We start from the raw sequence: 20,102 nt of genomic DNA on the forward strand, positions 1-20,102 counted from the left end.
GGGGAGTGGGTGGCATATGGAGTCGGGGTACAGAGGAGTGGTGGTACAGAGGAGTGAGTGGGGTGCAGACTGGGGGTATAGAGGAGTGTGTGGGATATGGGTTGGGGGTACAGGGGAGTGGGTGGCATATGGAGTGGGGGTACAGAGGTGTGAGTGGGGGTACAGAGTGGGGTACAGAGGAGTGAGTGGGGTATGGAGTGGGGGTACAGAGGAGTGAGTGGGATATGGAGTGGGGGGTACAGAGCAGTGAGTGCAGTATGGAGTGGGGTGCAGAGGAGTGGGTGGTGTATGGAGTTGGGGTGCAGAGGAGTGAGTGGGCTATGGAGTGGCGGTACAGAGGTGTGGGGGTACAGAGGAGTGAGTGGGGGTACATAGTGGGGTACGGAGGAGTGAGTGGGGTATGTGGTAGGGGTATAGGGGAGTGAATGGGGTATGGAATGTGGATACAGAGGAGTGAGTGGGGTATAGAGAGGGCGTTCAGCGGAGTGAGTGGGGCATGGATTTGGGGTTCAGAGGAATGAGTGGGGTATGGGGTGAAGAGGGGGATTGGCTGGGGTGAAGAGCGAGAGAGAGATGGACTGGAATGGAGTGAGAGGGATTGGGAGAGGGATGGGTTGGAGAATGGAGAAAAAAGGGTGGGCTGGGGAATGATGACAGAAAGTATTCCAAAGAACAGGACTGCTATCTGCTGAGTTACTCTGGGCAGGCTGCGGATTAAATGGGAATTGAGAGGGGACGGTTTGAGAGGAGGGGGCTGGATGGGAGCCGGAGGCGCGCTTTAGGACCCCGCGGTCACCTGCCGCTCTGTGTGTCTGCGGCAGGGCTGTCGGCTGGGTTGAAGGGGAGTTGGGGGGAGAAGATCAGAGGGAGCAGGAGGCTGGGAGCTGGATAGGGACAGAGACCCGGATCTGCCTGGCAAGAATCCCCCTAATTCCAGCCAGGACCCTCTCCTTCCACCTTTCCCCTGTCCATCCATCCAGCTGGGAGGATGAGGAGGGTACGGGTGAATGCTGCTGCTCTGCTGACTGTCGCCTGGATCCTGGGCATGTTCTACTACTTGTGGCAGGACAACAAACCACATCCCCAACCCCTCAGCAGCAGCACCAGAGAGCATCGAGCTGTCAGGCCTGAACCCCAACCTGAAGCTGAAGTTGGAGCCCTCAGACAGGGCAGGAACAGCCTACAAGAGGTGAGTGAAACACGTATCTCAACATAGCAAGAGACAGGATCTGAGTGAGATGGTGAGGCAAGTGGAGAGAGACAATGTCTGTATGACCCAAGGAATTCATTTTTTTTCATATCTCTTAATCTATATCTGTTCCTCTACTATCTACCTCTTGCTATCATCTATCTATCTCTTATCCATTATCCCTATCTCTATCCCTCTATTCTATTATCTCTATTCTATTATTGTCTATCCATCTCTATCTCCATCTGTCTATTTATTATCTTTCTATCCGCCTTTGTATCTATCTGTTTCTGTATATTTATCTATCTCTAAATACCTCTCTCTCTCTCTTAATCATAAGGTTTATTTTAAAAGGACCTGTGAGGAATTGGAACCAGTCCCACACATAGATGAGGGGGGAGGGGAGGGCGGTGAGAGAGTGAGGGGGTAACAGCATGAGGGGGGAAGAAGTGTGCAGCCTGGAGATGGCACAGTGCATGGTGTGAGTTCAGCAGTGGTGGTGGCTGAGAGACCGTTGCTAAGCAGCATGAGAGAAATAAAATAAATTGTATATCTATACATGCTGGAATCTAATGATTCAGTAATGTAAATAGTGGCACAGCAATTGCTATGCCCACATATTCCAATTGATTTTTGAAAAGTAAATTGAACATTTTATAAAAATGTCTTCTTTAATATAGCATTAGTTAAATGTGTGATTTTTGCATTCTTATAAATATAAACTAATTTTTGTGCTGGATCCAGATCACAAGAAGACTTTTTTTCACACAGTGCTCACAGAACACCTTTTGTATTCTGTGACATTTTAGAGGTTGGATGTGATCTGGAACTCTGCTGAGCTAGCCTTAACATGCACTGAGCAAGGAGCGGGCAACTGGCCAATTCCCAAGCTATCACTGTGAAAATAGTGTATTGGGATGGCATTTGAGGTAGGTTTTAAGGAGCATCTTAAAGGAGGAGAGAGGTAGCAAGGTGGAGAGGTTTATGGATGGAATGCCAGTGTTTTGGGCCTTCAAGGCACAGCTACCAAAGGTGGGGTGAAGGGAGTTGAAGGAGCGTAGAGATCTCGGACAGTTGTCAGGTTCCCAAGCATGTGCATTTGGTTATATATGCCAAATGAAATATTGGTTTATTGAAATATTAAGCAAAAGCTGAGGAATACTAGGAATCCAAATAGTTTCTTGTGTATGAGTGTTGAGAGGAGTGGAATCTTTAAAGCATGGGCCAGATGTTACAGTGAGTAATTTTGTATAAGATTAGGGTTAGAAGTCGGTCATCCTGAGAGTGTGTTGCTGCAACATTTTTACTGTCAGTGATAAAGCAAACCTGGGCAGTAATAAACGGAAAGAGCTGAAAACCACTTACATCACTGAAACTCGATTCTTGCAGCTCACAGTGACAATTGAGGCAATACCTTGCCTCGAACGCCTTTCAGTCAGGATTATTTTGTAAATAATTAGATGCAAATTTAATTGTTTATGTCAATCTGGATTCAGACAAAAGGATTTGCCAGACAGCTGTGGTTGAGTTAAACAGCCCACTGCCTTCATCAAGAGAGAGAGAGCGCGAGAGAGTGAAAAAATGTTTGGCAAACATTTCCTCATTTGTTTTAAAGCTATGATTTTGTGGATTGTTTGTACCCAGTTGTTGTTGGTCCAATATTTTGATGAAAGGCATATGTGACTTTTCACTCTCACAGTAAAGAAATGCAGGAAATGTTGCCTCTTTGACCATATTGGTCCTGAATTTGCTGTCAAAATAACGGTGATAATATCATTAATGTCACTTATTGTTATTTATGCTGCGATGCTACAGTGGCTTCAGGTGTGGGTCAGATGCAAGGTTAAACATGGATATTTAGAAGTTGCTGTCCACATTGCGTTGCTCCGTTGTTAACTTCACAAAATGGCAACTTGCTGTCTGGCTCACCATTGAAATGCATCAAATTATGTGAAGTTGCTCTATTTGAGTGGCAGATACAGAGTAAATTCACCACAGCTATTTAGGGCTGGTAATTGGTAATTTAAGTCCCCTTAAATTAGGCACTCCATTTGCCTTTCTAATTACTTGCTGTACCTGCAAGCTAACTTTTTGTGATTCATGTACAAGGACACCCCGATCCCTCTATACTGCAGCATTCTGTAGCTTCTCTCCATTGAAATAATATTCTGCTTTTCCATCCTTCCTGCCAAAAATCTGCCAAATTTTTGCGTACCCACTTAACCTATCAATATCCCTTTGCAGACTCTGTGACCTGCTCACAACTTTCTTTCGTAGTTATCTTTGTACCATCAGTAAAGTTGGCTACAATACAGTTGATCCCTTCATCCAAGTCATTAATATAGATCTAAATATTGGGGCCCCAGCACTGATCCCTGCAAAACTCCACTGGTTACAGTTTTCCAAACTGAAAATGAGCCATTCATCTCGATTCTATTTCCTGTCAGTTAGCCAATCCTCTATCTATGCTAAAATATCAATCCCAACGGCATGTGCTCTTATTTTGTGCAGTAAACTTTCATGTGGCACCTTATCAAATGCCTTTTGGGAATCCAAATACATTACATCTACTAGCTCCCCTTTATCCACCTTGCTTGTTAATCTTCAAAGAACTGTATTAAATTTGTCAAACATAATTTCCCTTTCTCAAAACTATGTTGACTCTGCCTGCATGTATTATGATTTTCTAAATGTCCTGCTACTATGTCCTTAATAATGGATTCTAGTATTCTCCCATAATAGATATTAGACTAACTGGCCCATAGTTTCCTGCTTTCTGTCTCGCTCCTTTCTTGAATAGTGGTGTTAGATTTATGATTTTCCAATCTGCTGGGACCTATTCAGAATCTGTGGAATTTTGGAAGATCACAACCAATGTGTCTATTATCTCTGCAGCACTTTATTTAAGACCCTAGGATGCAGACCATCAGATTGAGGGGATTTGTCAGCTTTTAGTCCCATTAGTTTTCCTAGTACATTTTCTCAAATGATTGTTTGAGGTTCCTCTCTCTCTTTTGCCTCCTGCTTTTCTACTATTCTTGGAATGCTTTTTATGTCTTCTACTGTGAAGACAGATACAAAATGTTTGTTCAAAGTCTCTGCCATTTTCTTGAAGCTTTTACTGTCTGTTTTTATATTTCCTGCTAGTTTACTCTCATGCTCCAATTTTTCCCTCATTATTATTTTCTTCATCATCCTTTGCTGGTTTCCGAAATGTTCCCAATCTTCTTGGCTACCACTAATCTTTGCAGCATTGTACATCTTTTTCAATTTGATACCATCCTTAACTTGCTTAGCTAGCCACAGATGGTGCATCCTTCTGAGTCTTTCTTCCTAATGGAATATATCTTTGTTGAGAGTGATGAAATATATCTTTAAATGTCTGCCACTGCTTCTGTACTGTATTACCTTTTAACCTATTTTCCCAGTCCACTTTAGCCAACTCTGTCTTTATACTCTTGCAATTGTCTTTATTTGAGTTTTGAACCTCTGAACCAAGATCATTTCTCACTACTGTACAGATCTCATCCAGTGTTATCAGAGCTACCCCATCTCCTCTTCCTTTCTTCCTGTCCTTCTGAAATGTCAAATACTCTTGAATAGACAGTTCCCAGCTGTGGTCACTTGCAGCCATGGGCTGAATAAAACGGGGGAGTGAGGGGGCGGGGGAACCACGTCGGCGTGGAGCCGACATGGTCCATGCCGCCCTGCCCCACAGTGAGCGCTGCGGGGCTGATTAACAAGTGCCAATTGGCCAGCAGCTCCATCAGTCCCAGCAGCACCAGGACGGCATCAGTGGCTGTTGCCAGGACTACTGGTGAAGAGAGGACCCCAAGGCCTTAGATCCCCAGAGCAGGTAAGTCTGGGGTCTTGTGGGTAGGTTAGGGAGAGGGGCAGTGGGGGGTGGGAGGTAGATTTAAGGGAAGGAGCGGGTGGGAAGGAAGGGGGGTTAACCTAAGATTGGCAAAGGGCATTGTCAGAAGAGCAACCCCTTCTTCCTTCCCTGTCTTTAACTTGATGTGAAAAATCAACTTCCCGCTCCCACCCTGCTGTCCACACCAAATGTTTTATGGTGTGGGCAGCATATTATCAGGGTCAATTGGCTTGATAACAAGCCTAATTGGCCCTTAATTGTTCATTTAAATAAGGTGGGTGGGCTGTCGATTTCGGCACCCGCCTGTCCCCTGTATTATGGGGGTGAGCTCGGGGGTGGACGGGAAGGTGGTGGGATGCGTGCCCACCCTATTTTACGTGCCCCATTGTGGGAAATACACCCTCATGTGAAATTCAGCCCCATATCTTTATAATGGCTATCATATCAGACTCATTTATTTCTATTTGTGCTATCAATTCATCCATCTTGTTACAAATGCCGTGTGCATTCCGTCAAAAGCATTTAGTTCTGTCTTTTCACCATTACCCCTACTCTGACCTTATTTGCTAGTGCACTCCTTTGTTTGTATGCTCTGTCCCTTCCTGCCACACTCGGGGTATCATTACGCAGACTGCTACCCTGCACTTTCTCTTTAACTTTCCAAAAGACCCCTCAAGCCTCCTCCCTCTCCCATCCCACCCCTCCCACCCCCCACTATTTAGTTTAGTCCTCTCTACAGACTTAGTTATACAATGTGCCAGGACACTGGTCCCAGTGCGGTTCAGATGAAGGCCCATCCCGACGATACAGCTCCCTCTTTCCCCAGTACTGGTGCCAGTGTCCCATGAATCAAAACCCATTTCACCTACACCAAGCTCTGAGCCATGCATTCAACTCTCTGATCTTATTTACCCTATACCAATTTACTTGTGGTTCAGGTAACAATCCAGGGATTATTACTTTTGTGGTTCTGCCTTTTAATTTAGTCCCTAGCTGTTCATACTCCCTCAGGAAAACCTCTTTCTTAGTGCTGCCTATGTTGTTGGAACCCAGATGGATCTCGACAACTAGATTCTTCTCCTCCCACTCCAAGATCCTCTCCAGCCCTAAGGCACCGGGCAGGCAACACAGCCTTTGGGACTCAGGCTCTCGGCTGCAGAGAACGGTGTCAATCCATCTAACCATACTGTCCCCTGCTATAACTACTTTTCTTCCACCCCCCTCCCCCCACTTGAATGGCCTCCTGCACCACTGTGCTGGTGCAGATTGCACATCCTTCATGCAATTCTACGGAGATTTTATGGGGGGACAGATTACGCATGACCCTCCTGATCTAAAAGTCGGATGGCACTTCGCTGGTGTGAAATCTGGCTGTCCTGAAGCGATATTATGCTTGGGGAGACCTTAATTAGTGGAGAGTAGGACTTCTGCCTCCATCAGGGAGGAAGTCCTGCCTTAGAGAGCTGCTGACCAACCTGATTGGCTGGGAGTTCTGTAGTCCCATCAGTGCCAGTAGACAGTAGTGGCCACTGCAGAGACTACAGCCAGTCCCAAAGAAGAGGTGAAAATAGACACTGGATTTAAGATATGCCAGTGAGACCACAGTGATGGGGGGAGGGTGTGGGGGTCATGTTAGAGAGGTCAGGGTGTGGAGGCTTAAAGGGAGGGGTACCATCTTAGGAGAGGGCTGTTGCCAGTGGGCACAGGGGACCCCTCCAAAGGAGGTACCCCCTTCCTTCCTGCCAACAGTAGCCCACGCTGTCAAAGCTGCTTGCCTTCCTTCTACCTTCTCCCTCAGGCTAAAAATTGTGGGGCAGGTAGAATGAAGCCCTTAAGTGGAAATTAATTGTCCACTCATCAAGGAACTCACCAAGGCTACTCACAACCACCACCATCTAGAAGGACAAGAGCAGCAGACACTTGGGAACACCGCCACCTAGAAGCCTCTAAGCCACTCACCATCCTGACTTGGAAATATATCACCGTTCCTTCACTGTCGCTGGGTCAAAATCCTGAAACTCCCTTCCTAACAGCACTGTGGGTGTACCTACACCACATGGACTGTGGCGGTTCAAGAAGGCAGCTCACCACCACCTTCTCAAGGGCAATTAGGGATGGGCAATAAATGCTGGCCCAGTCAGCGAAGCCCACATTCCATGAATGAATTTTAAAAAATCCTAAGGGCCTCAATAGGCTTAAGAGCAGGTGGGCTGCCTAACGCAATATAAGGGACAAGTCGGGGTGGGCAGAAAGGTGGGGGTGCTGACCACCCGCTTTATTTTACGTGCCCCCCCCCCCCCACCTTCATATACACCTGCAAGGACCTGTAAAATCCAGCCCAGGTAACTTTCCCCCTTCCCTGATGCATCGTAGTATTTGAAGTTCGAACTCCAGTTCATCAACTTGGAGCAGAAGTTCCTTGAGTTGCAGACACACAGCAGATGTGGTTGCTGTGGATCACACTGGTTCCACTAGCTTGCACGTGCTACAGCTACAACACACCACCTACCCTGCCATCTTTATTTGTTTATATTTAACTAATGAGGTTTCAAGTTTAGAATATTACTCAAGGATTCTCTGTAGCTTTTTATGGGGTTTAACTAGTTATGCTATAAATGTAATATCATACTTATGTCCCCCTAGTACTGGTTTAAACTGCGGTCCCAGTTTAGAGTGGGGAAGGGGAAAAAAACTTAAAACTCAGCAATTACTTACCTGCACACGTATTAAATGCCCCTGGGCTTCGGATCTCAGGTCTTGCCTTCTCTGGCTCCCTTTCTTGGACCACTCCTTTTCTGTAAAAAGCCAGAACAGCACCTCCTCCCTCACTGCCCTGAATTCCTGGATTTAAGCACTCGGTCTTGCTGCATGTAGTCTTGAGCTGCCACCTTTGTGCGATTTACAATCTTTCATTTACAGAGACACACATTACATATCGGGCACTTCCAATCCAATCACCACAGTTTCGGTCTGCTGCTATATATATGAGCACAGGTGAGTCCCCAGTGAATGTCCACCACCTTTCGGCAAGTCTATCTAATGAAATCCCTTGTATTAGTAATACCTGGCCCCGTGTGTGTTACACAATTATAAATGTATCAAAAAGAGCCATAGTAACAATGTATCTACGGGCAGAATTTTCCGGTGCGGGGAGGGGGTGAAGTGGGCAGGCCCTGCACATCCGCCCGTAAAATGACACACGGCGTAATCGGGCGAGCGTCCCGATATCACCGCGCCATCGCGATATTTCACTGGGCGGGCACGCGATGAAGTCCAACCCGTGTCCGCCATTAATTAAGGGGCCACTTAAGGCCCTTTAGTCTTCAATCGAGGCTGATTTTTAGGCGCCCGTGCGATCTTCAGTTCGGCGCACGGGCGCAACGGGCAGGCGGGTAAGAGACTTTTCTATGAACCTCATCCACGGGCGGGATAAGAGGGCTCAGTGGGGTCGTCAATCTGCTTTGTGGAGTGTTTATTGGAGAAAGTATTTTAAACTTGCCTGTGTGATCTGCAGCAGTTCAGAATGCATTCCAGTAGCTTTTTCTGGACTTTGAACCTTCAGCTCAGCACTCTGCACTGAGGAAGCTTTTGCGGGCCTGTAGATTTCCGGAGGCCTCCCCTTAGCCCGGGTATGGGATCTGATCTATCCACTGGAGGCAGCTCCTCTGAGGAGGAAGGGAGGGCTAGAAGGGGGAGGAGGCCAGGAGTACACATTCAGCCTCCAGGGGAGCCACCTTTGGGAGGAGAGGTGCAGGCGCAAGGGGCTCAGGGCCAAGAGGTAGCCCAAGGTGGAAGGGGCCGCAGAAGACGCCACTATCCTGCTGCCAGGGTATACAGGCAGCGAAGCAGTTACCTCCCTATGTCTGAGCTGCAGTGCCAAAGGAGTCTCCGACTGTCAAGGGAGACAGTCAACTATCTCTATCAGATGATTGGCCCTGAGATCTCCCCTAACTGTGTGTGGACACCCCATGCCAGTGGCTCTGAAGGTCACAGCTGCCCTCAACTTCTATGCATCTGGCTCCTTCCAGGGCTCAGTGGGTGATCTTTGTGGTGTCTCCCAACCAGCTGTCCACACTTGTGTCAAGCAGGTCACAGACACTCTGTTCAGACGGGCATTGACCTTCATCCACTTCCGCTGGGACCAGGCAAGCCAGACACAGCGAGCCAGAGGCTTCACGGCCATTGCTGGCTTCCCCCGCGTCCAGGGTGCAATAGACTGTACACGTGTGGCCATCAAGGCCCAGCAGGTGAGCCCGGTGCCTTCGTCAACAGGAAGGGCTCCCACTCCATGAACGTGCAGATAGTGTGTGATCACAGGATGCTGATTCTACAAGTCTGTGCCAGGTACCCAGGCAGCTCCCACGACACCTACATCCTCAGACACTCCCAGGTGCCGGGGCTCTTCAGTGCTCCAGCCCGGCTGGATGGGTGGCTGCTGGGTCACAAGAGCTATCCCCTCAGAAGGTGGCTCATGACACCTCTCCGCTATCCAAGAACAGAAGCTGAGCAGCGGTACAATAGGAGCCACAGCTCCACAAGGGCTGTGGTGGAGAGAACCATCGGTCTTCTCAAGATGCGCTTCCGATGCCAGGACTGCTCAGGGGGCACACTCCAGTACCCTCCAGATCACGTCTCTATGATAGTGGTTGCATGCTGCGCTCTCCACAATCTTGCGCTGGAAAGGGGGGACGCAGTGGATGATGAAGACATCGATGCAGTGTCTGCGGCTGCACACGATAAGTCCAGCAGTGAGTCCGAGGATGAGCACACACAGGGAAATGCTGAGGGGGTAGACGCTGACCCGGAACTACTCCAAGGAGGCAGGGATACCTGGGATGCTTTAATCCAATGAACCTTCAGCTAGCACAGCACAGATGGACCTCCAGGACCAGCCTTGCCTGGCACCTCGATACTCGACACCTAATTGCAAAATCTGCCAGGTCATCAGCAGGAGCTAAGGGCCTAGTACATAAATTTGAATGTCCAATCAAACACTCATGACACTTTTCTTAAACATGCACATGCAGAACAAATAAGTCACTCTCAGCCATGGTCATACATCTGAATTTTAATTTTCAAATCAGAAGTTCTCCCAACTATTAAACAATACTGTAATCAAGCAAAAAGAAATCCTAAGGACCTAATCTTGGGCCAACACAAAAGCACCAGTGAGAAACCCGTGGTGTGCCTAATGTGCCTTATGTTTCCGTTTCCGGGTGCTACGTCTTGGTGCTGCCCCATCGCTCGGAGTGGCACCTGAGCCAGCCTGCTGACTCTGCTGTCCTGTTGGCCTCGATGACCTTGGCGGTTGTCCTCTGGCCTGTGGAGCCTGTTCTGGCCCTGCCTGGGAGGGAGCTGCCAGTTCTACAGCTGGCATCTCCCCAGTTGTTGCCGCCTGACCAGATGATACAGTCACTGGGAGAGGGGCAGAGGAGCTGGTGCCCTCATCCAGAGCGCCCTGAGAGGTGCCCGCAGAGACGACAGGCAGCTGCTGTGCCGACGTGAGGTCGCCTCGGACCTCCCTGCTCACCGTGGATGGATGGGCACTGAGCTGGGAAACTCGGTGCCCAGACCATCCCCCACACTGGCACTGACCATCTGAGGTCAATGCCGATGTGAGGGCTTGCTGGTCCGAGTGCATCCCCTGACGGGTCTCCAGGGAAAGGCTCTCCACGAGAGTCACCACTGTTTCCATGGAGGACGCATGGCGCTCAGACAGGTGGCTCATTGCTTCGGCGAGCGTCCACGTAGACTCCTCCACCATGGAGACCAAGCCAAGCATAGCCTCATGTATCACTCCCAGATGCTCCCACACATCTGGCAGCATTTCCTGCAGCTGCTGCATTGTGGACGACTCCAGAGACACATCATCAGGCACCAACTGAGCATGTGCCTGGTCTCCTGCAGTCCTCCGACTGCTGGCACCATGGACACTCTCTGTCGCTGCCAGCTCCTCCAGCGATTGTGAAGTGCCCTCTCCACTGTGCGCAATGTTCCAATTCTCACTGAGGTGCTAGTATCTGCACTGGTGCCTGCCTCGCAGAAATGGTGTGACGCTGGTGAGACTTCATATCCCTCAGGAGTGAGAGGGGGAATCTGCTGCTCCTTCTTCTGGCCCTGCTCTGAAAGGAAGGAAGAACAAGGACAGTGGATCAGCTAGCATGCACACACTGACAAACTTCATCCCTGCACCCCACCCCGGCTCATTATGTGCTCAACCTTCCAGAACCAATTGACATGGAAATTGTTGGGGTGATAAATAGTTAGGAGGATACCCTTAGATTACAGGAGGATATAGATGTGCTGGTTTGATGGGCTGATCAGTGGCAAATGGAATTTAATGTGGGTAAGCGTGAGGTGATGCACTGGGGCAGGACAAACAAGGCACGGGAATACACGATGAATGGTAGGACCCTGGGAAGTAACAAAGATCAGAGGGACCTTGGTGTGCATGTCCACCGGTCCCTTAAGGTACCAGGACAGTTAGATAAGGTGGTTAAGAAGGCATATGGGATACTTGCCTTTATTAGCCAAGGCATAGAATATCAGAGCAGGGAGGTTATGCTGGAACTGTATAAAATGCTGGTTAGGCCACAGCTAGAGTACTGTGTGCAGTTCTGGAATCCACATTATGGGAGGGAAGTGATTGCACTGGAACGAGTGCAGTGGAGATTTATCAAGATGTTGCCTGGGCTGGAGAGTTTTAGTTATGAGAAGAGATTGGATAGACTGGGGTTATTTTCCCTGGAGCAGAGGAGATTGAGGGGGGACATGACTGAGGTGCATAAAATTATGAGAGGCATAGATAGGGTAGACAGGAAGGAACTTTTCCCCTTGGTGGAGGGATCAATAACCAGGGGGCATAGATTTAAGGTAAGGGGCAGGAGGTTTAGAGGAGATGTGAGGAAGAATTTTTTCACCCAGAGGGTGGTGGGAATCTGGAACTCACTGCCTGGAAGGGTGGTAGAGGCAGAAACCCTGATAACATTTAAGAAGTATTTGGATGTGCACTTGCGATGCCATGGCACACAAGGCTATGGGCCTAGTGCTGGAAAATGGGATTAGAATAGTTAGGTACTTGTTTGACTGGCGCAGACTCGATGGGCCGAAGGGCCTTTTTCCGTGCTGTAGACCTCTATGACTGTACGGCTCTATGACCCAGCAATGTTGCAACAGTAACTAATTTAACAACCTTCAGTGCTATGGCTGTTGGGAGGACGATGCGGACCTCACTGTTGGCCTTAAATACCTGGCCCAGCCTCACTGACACCAGTTGACCTGGGTGCATGGCGCCTCTCCAGCTCAAGAGCTCGCGCACACCACACCCCAACCAGACTGGGGCATATGAGGCCTCCAGTGCCTCTTCTCCCTGCTGCTGCTGATCACTCAGACCAAGATGCTAGGCCTGCTCCCCCTTGGACACATGCTGCGTACATCACTTTAGGAACCACACGGTCTTTGCTCCCATAGCAAGGATGCACAACTAGGTGCAGCATCGAGGGCAGCAGGTGGTTATTTGCCACGACATCTTGAGGCTCCCCTTCCACCATCTCATCACCCTGAATAGGACATGTGCTGGAGTCCTGAGCATGCACCTAGCTGCAGCTCCTCCAGGTTGCCCCCAGACTAGTCGTGTGCAACTAGGAGCAACACATGGTGCGGGGGAGAACTCATCTCCTCATGAACCACTCAGGCTGATCTCAGCACGGGCATTATCTGCTTGGCCACCCAGCAAAGGTAAAATGCCCTAAATGATTCAATGTAGTCACGACAGTGAGACTTTGTGGGGGGACCTCAAAGGCTAAGGCTACCTTAGGAGGACTGGAGGAATGGTGGTGATCACAACTAATCTTGTCATCCTTCTCTTTCTTCTTCTCCGTGCCTTTGTCACTTTGCTGATGTGTATATATTGTATGAAATGGGCATTGGGTTAAATGCCCAATGCCAACATAGTACTCACCCTGCCAGAGCACAACAAATTGTTGAAGTGCTTACAGCACTGGATCCAGGTGCACCGCACCACATCGCGGGAGCTCACCATCTCCGCCACCTCCTCCCAGGCACATTTGGTCATGTGGGGGGCCTCCTCCTCCCATCCTGGGGGGCCAGTACCTCCCACCGAGCTGATACCTCCTCGAGGAGGGCAGCAAGGCATTCATCAGAAAAACGAGGGGCGTTTTGGCGCTGACCTACCCTGCAGCCTGGCCTGCACACCCGAACCGCTCTGGTGCGGCCTAGAACTGGCCATTGTCAGGAGCCCACAGGAGGCTGCCAGGCCTTCTTTTGAACCATTGGACCCGGTGGTCTGTGCACGCCCGCCGCCGCCCGCACACTCCCGCTATCCACAGGAGTCAGCAAATACGCTGGACATGCCCGCTCCCGCTTCCCACCCCCCACAAACGCAAAATCCTGGCCTATGTGTAGAAAACACAGTAATTCCTGTCCTGATTGTTACAAGTGCATAACTACTTATTTATGGATACGTTTTAGTACATTTCCTATCTTATAATGACTGACCAACATTTATAAAGTACCATTAAAATGCCACAAGGTGCTTTGCAAGAGTGTAATCAAGTTGAAATTCACATTGATCCAAAGAAGGATACGTTATTACTGATAGGGTGGTCGATACAGATTCAAAAGGGAATTGGATACATATCTGAAACAGAATAAAATGGACAGGGATCTGGAGATGGAGTGGGAAGTGAGGCTAACTGGATTTCTCTTTAGTTGACTGGCTGGGCTGAACAGTCTTCTTCAGAGCTGTACTGTTCTATAATTACGACAGTTGACAAAACCTTGATCAAAGGAGGAGAGCGTGATGGAGAGGGGTTGAGGTTTAGGTGGGAATTGTAGGGCTTAGGGCCTCGATGGCTGAAGGTATGGCTGTCAATGGTGGAGCAAAGAAAGTCAGGGATGTGCAAGAGGCCAGAATTGGTTGAGTGCAGAATTTTTGAAATCCTGTATTCCTAACAAAGTATAAGACTGCATGAGTGACATAGGCATTCTTGTAACAAATAATTAGCCAACAGTTTTCTGAGCTTGAAGGACTGGACAGGAGATCAAGGCGACAGATTCCACCCCCCACCCCCCCTGCTTTTTCACCCTCCTCTCCTTGTGCCGCCTCTTGCAATTCACCAGATGGCAGCTGCCCCACTGATCAAAATTTTGCTTACTTCCTGGATATATCACAATTGCCCATTCCCAGCGAGCGTCAGATTGGGACCGGAGTCACAGGTGGACCAGACCAGAAAGGGTGGCAGTAAGGTTCCCTTAATGAATCAGTAGGTTTTAAGACAATCCAAAAGCTATTAATCATCTTCTGGTGCCATCCTATAATTCAGTTCCATGACTTGCCATGGTATGATTAGAACTCATGGCCCTCTGTGTTAGTAGGCTAGCTCTGTAACCACCACAGCACCCACCTCCCACCTCTGTTAAATAGCCTAGATAGCGTTAACAAAATATTCAATTTTGGATAACATCTTGGTTGAATTTGTAATAGTCTACATTCTACCATCCTCCATTTCATTACTGTGAACAGTAGTGATGAGGGTCAGAACCTATGGGAGCTCTCTTTGCCACTGGCAGATATGAGTCTTTTCTATTAATCTTCAACCTCCTGTTTTCAGGACCAACTCCTGACCTTTAACACTGCCTAATCTGTCTTCCTTACCCCAGCAGGATCTGGGTGCAGAGTCTGTTGCTGGCCTCAGCAGTGGGAATGAGCACCACTATCTAATCTGAATCGAAGTGGCTTCCTGGAGAAAGAATTTGTATTTCTGTAGTGCCTTTCACAAGCTCAGTATGCCCTCAAGAGCTTGACAGCCAGTGCAGTCCTGCTGAATTGTAGTTCCTGTTGTAATAGAGGAAATGCGGCAGCCAATTTACACACAGCAAGCTCCCATATACAAACAAGCAATGTGATAATGACTAAATGTTTTAATGATGATAGTTTAAGGATAAGTATTGGCCAGGGAGAACCACCATGCTGTTATCATCAAATCATGCAGTACTATATGTATCACATGTACATACAGCGCAGGAGGAGACCATTGTGCTGCAGCTTTTTGGAAGAGCTATCCGATTAGTTCCACTCCCTTGCTCTTACCTCATGGCCCTGCAAATTTTTCCTTTTCAAATATGATGTGTTCTCTGCTCCAAGGAGAACAAAGCCAGCATTGTAATCTCTGCACATAACTGAAGTCCCTCAACTGGTACCTTTCTGTAAACCTCCTCTCCATCCTTCTGCATGACCTTGACAGACCTGATCTCTTTTTCAAACAGTGCTGTGGGATCTTTCATGTTCAGCTTACAGGGCAGATGAGGCTTTGGTTTAACACCTCATCTGAAAGATGGCACCTCCGACAGTGCAGCATTCTCTCAGTAATCAGATTCCCATGGACTATATGATGTTAGCTTCCTATCTTGTTGATGTGGTTGCACACAGATCAAACAATGGGAATTTAATCATTTAGCAAGTGGGCAGTTAGATTCATTCTCCACACGAGTGTTTTGAGCGGGCTTCCAATTTTGCATTGAGGAACCATTTCCACGAGTAGTTTGCTTCGTCTGCTTTTTCGTAGGTGCTCCTGGCATCAACTCCCAACTTGCTGATCTGCCTATCCACCCTTTCATGGAAATCTGGAATTCACTCCCCCAAAACGTGGTAGGTGATGGAGGTCATTAACATGATCAAAATTCAATAGATTTTTGTTAGGCGTGGTTATTCAAGGTTGTGGAATCCAGGTGGGCACATAGAATTATGATAGCGATCAGCCATGATCTAATCGAATGGCAGAACAGCCTAAGGGGTCTGAATGGCCTCTTGCTTTTTTATTCATTGATGGGATGTGGGTGTCGTTGGCTAGGCCAGCATTTATTGCCCATCCCTAGTTGCCCTTGAGAAGGTGGTGGTGAGCTGCCTTTTTGAACCGCTGCAGTCCATATGGTGTAGGTACACCCACAGTGCTGTTAAGGAGGGAGTTCCAGGATTTTGACCCAGCAACAGTGAAGGAATGGATATATTTCCAAGTCAGGATGGTGAGTGACTTGGAGGGGAACTTACAGGTGCCCGGTATTCCCATGTATCTGCTGCCTTTGTCCTTCTAGATGGTTGTGGTCATGGGTTTGGAAGGTGCTGTCTAAGAAGGCTTGGTGAGTTCCTGCAGTGCAGCTTGTAGATGGTACACACTGCTGCTACTGTGCGTCGGAGGCGGAGGGAGTGAATGTTTGTGGATGGAGTGCCAATCAAGCAGACTGTTTTCTCCTGGATACTGTCAAGCTTCTTGTGTGTTGTGGGAGCTGCACTCATCCAGGCAAGTGGGGTGTGTTCCATCACACTCCTGACTTGTGCCTTGTAGATGATGGACAGATTTTGGGGAATCAGGAGGTGAGTTATTCACCACAGGATTCCTAGCCTCTGACCTGATCTTGTAGCCACAGTATTTATATGGCTAGTCCAGTTCAGTTTCTGGTCAATGTTAACCCCCAGGATATTGATAGTGGGGGAATTCAGCCATGGTAATGCCATTGAATATCAAGGGGCAATGTTAGATTCTCTCTTGTTGGAGATGATCATTGCCTGGCACTTTGGTGGCGTGAATGTTACTTGCCACTTGTCAGCCCAAGCCTGGTTATTGTCCAGGTCTTGCTGCATTTGGACATGGACTGCTTCAGTATCTGAGGAGTCGCGAATGGTGCTGAACATTGTGCAATCATCAGCAAACATCCCCAGTTCTGACTTTATGATGGAAGGAAGGTCATTGATGAAGCAGCTGAAGATGGTTGGGCCGAGGACACTACCCTGAGGAACTCCTGCAGTGATGTCCTGGAACTGAGATGATTGACCTCCAACAACCATAACCACCATAACCATCTTCCTTTGTGCTAGGTATGACTCCAACCAGTGGAGAGTTTCCCCCCTGATTCCCATTGACTCCAGTTTTGCTACGGCTTTTTGATGCCACACTCAGTCAAATGCAGCCTTGATGTCAAGGGCAGTCACTCTCACCTCACCTCGGGAGTTCAGCTCTTTTGTCCATGTTTGAACCAAGGCTGTAATGAGGTCAGGAGCTGAGTGACCCTGGTGGATCCCAAACTGAGCGTCAGTGAGGAGGTTATTTGCTATGCAAGTGCCTCTTGATAGCCCTGTTGATGACCCCTTCCATCACTTCACTGATGATTGAGAGTTAATTGGTAGTTGACCAGGTTGGATTTGTCCTCCTTTTTGTGTACAGGACATACCTGGGCAATTTTCCACTTAGCTGGGTAGTTGCCAGTATCGTAGCTGTACTGGGACAGCTTGGCTGGGTGTGTGGCAAGTTCTAGAGCACAAGCCTTCAGTACTGTTGCTGGAATATTGTCAGGGCCCATAGCCTTTGCGCTATCCAGTGCCTTCAGCCTTTTCTTGATATCACGTGGAATGAATCGAATTGGCATCTGTGACTGAAGACTGGCATCTGTGGGGACCTCCTGAGGAGGCTGAGATGGATCATCCACTTGGCACTTCTGGCTGAAGATTGTAGCAAATACTTCAGCCTTACCATTTGTACCAATATGCTGGGCTCCCCCATCATTGAGGATGGGGATATTTGTGGAGCCTCCTGCTCCAGTGAGTTAATTGTCCACCACTATCCACAACTGGATGTGGCAGGACTGCAGAGCTTAGATCTGATCCATTGGCTGTGGAATTGTTTAGCTTTGTCTAATGCATGCTGCTTATGCTGTTTGGCATGCAAGTAATGTTGTGTTGTAACTTCACCAGGTTGACACCTCATTTTCAGTTATGCCTGGTGCTGCTCCTGGCATGCCCTCCTGCACTCTTCACTGAACCAGGGTTGGTAATAATGGTAGAGTGGGGGATATCTCAGACCATGAAGTTACAGATTGTGGTTGAGTACAATTCTGCTGCTGCTGATGGCCCACAGCACCTCATAGTTGCCCGGTCTTAAGTTGCTAGATCTGTTTGAAATCTATCCCATTTAGCATGGTGGTAGTGCCACACAACACTAGTTTCAGTTCATGGGAAACTGGCACCAGTACTGGGGTAGAAGGGAGCTGTTCCAGTAGGACGGGCTTCATTTGAACCATGCTGGTACCAGTGTGCTGGTGAATCGAATAATTAAGGCTGTAGACAGGGCTTTAAACTCAATAGAGTGGGGGAGGGTTCTGGAGAGGGGATACATAGGCTTACAAAACAAAAGGATATGGCGGCATTGCAGGGCAGCTACTTAGGTAATGATACTCAGAAAGTGACAGAATGTACAAACATAAAAAAAAGCAGCAAATAGGGTCAAAAGGGGAAAACATTATAAAAAGGTAAAATGAATGGTTCTTTACTTAAATGCATGAAGTATTCGAAACAAAATAAATTAATTAACAGCATGAATAGAGGTTAATGGGTAGGATCTTATAGCCATTACGGAGACATGTTTACAAGGAGATCAAAACTAGGAACTAAATATCCAAGGGTATGTGACTTTTCAAAAGAGCAGACAGGAAGGAAAGGGTGGTGGGGTGGCTTTGTCAGTATGAGATGGAATAAGTACGATAGCAAGAAATGATCTTGGATTGGAAGATGTAGAATCCATATGGGTGGAGGTAAGAAATAACAAGGGGAAGAAGACGCTGGTGGCAGTAGTCTATAGGCTCCCTAACAGCAGCTATACTGTAGGACAGAGAATAAATGAGGAGATAATGAGGGCATATAAAAAAGGCAGTACATTAATCATGGGTGACTTTAATCTTCATGTAGATTGGGAAAATCAGATTGGCAGAGGTAGCCATGAGTAAGAATTCATAGAGTGTATTCGGGACAGTTTCCTAGAACAATATGTTGTGGATCCAACCAGGAATCAGGCTATTTTGGATCGGGTAATGTGTAATGAGGCAGGTTGAATAAATGATCTCAGAGTAAAAGATCCCCTAGGAAACAGTGACCATAACATGGTTGAATTTAGCATTCAGTTTGAGAGTGAGAAACTTGGGTCAGAAACAACTGTACTGAACTTAAATAAGGGTGATTACAAAGGAATGAGGGCAGAGTTGGCTGGTGTGGACTTGGAAAGGAGTTTAGCAGAAAAGACGGTTGATGAACAATGGCAGACGTTTAAGAAAATAGTTCATGACTTACAACAAAGATATATTCCAGTGAGGAAGAAGGATCCTAAGAAGGGGATAAACCAATCATGGTTATCCAAGGAAGTTAAGGATAGTATCAAATTGAAAGAAAAAGCATTCAATAAAAGCAAAGATTAGTGGTAAGCCAGAGGATTGGGAACGTTTTAAAAACCAACAAAAGATGACCAAAAAATAATAAAGAGGGAGAAAATAAACTTTGAGGGTAAACGAGCAAGTAATATAAAAACAGACAGTAAGATCTTCTTTAAATATATAAAAAGGAAGAGAGAGGCCAAAATGAACATAAGCCCCTTAGAGAATGAGGCTGGGGAAATAATAATGGGGAACTAGGGAATGGCAGAGGAGTTGAATAAATACTTTGCATCAGGCCTCACAGTAGAAGACACTAACAGCATACCAAAAATACTAAATAACCATGGAACAAAAGAGTAGGAGGGAATAAATACAATAACTATCACTAGAGAAAAAATACTAGGGAAACGAGTGGGGCTAAAGGCCGAAACTTCCCCTGGATCTGATGGGTTGCATCCTAGGATATTAAAGGAAGTAGCTACAGAGATAGTGGATGCACTGGTAGTAATCTTCCAAGAATTCTTAGCTTCTGGAAAAGTCCCAGAGGATTGGAAAACTGCCAATGTAACATCCTTATTAAAAAAAGGGAAGGAGATAAAAAACAGGTAACTATTGGCCAGTTAGCTTAACATCTGTCATTGGGAAAATGTTAGAGTCTATTATAAAGGATGTACTAGCAGAGCATTTAGAAATCCATGATCTAATCAAGCAGAGTCAGCATGGCTTCATGAAGGGGAAATCATGCTTGACAAATTGATTAGAATTCTTTGAGGAAGTAACAAGCAGGATAGATAAAGGGGAACCAGTAGGTGTAATATATTTGGA

The 20,102-nt window shown here is 47.4% G+C and overlaps 1 protein-coding gene across 2 annotated transcripts in view; it reads left to right on the top strand.

The window, feature by feature from the left end:
• Positions 1-826: 826 nt before the first annotated feature.
• The window catches only part of galnt16 (UDP-N-acetyl-alpha-D-galactosamine:polypeptide N-acetylgalactosaminyltransferase 16), a 195,788-nt gene continuing 176,512 nt past the window's right edge, over positions 827-20,102 (top strand). For both annotated transcript variants that reach the window (XM_078562984.1, XM_078562983.1), the window contains exon 1: positions 827-1,189. In XM_078562984.1, the coding sequence (XP_078419110.1) occupies positions 989-1,189 (201 nt within the window). In that variant the 5' untranslated portion in view covers positions 827-988. The remainder of the gene's footprint in view (positions 1,190-20,102) is intronic.

The sequence above is a fragment of the Cetorhinus maximus genome, chromosome 18 (genome assembly GCF_964194155.1).
Source record: "Cetorhinus maximus chromosome 18, sCetMax3.hap1.1, whole genome shotgun sequence".
NCBI classification, from domain to species: Eukaryota; Metazoa; Chordata; class Chondrichthyes; order Lamniformes; family Cetorhinidae; genus Cetorhinus; species Cetorhinus maximus.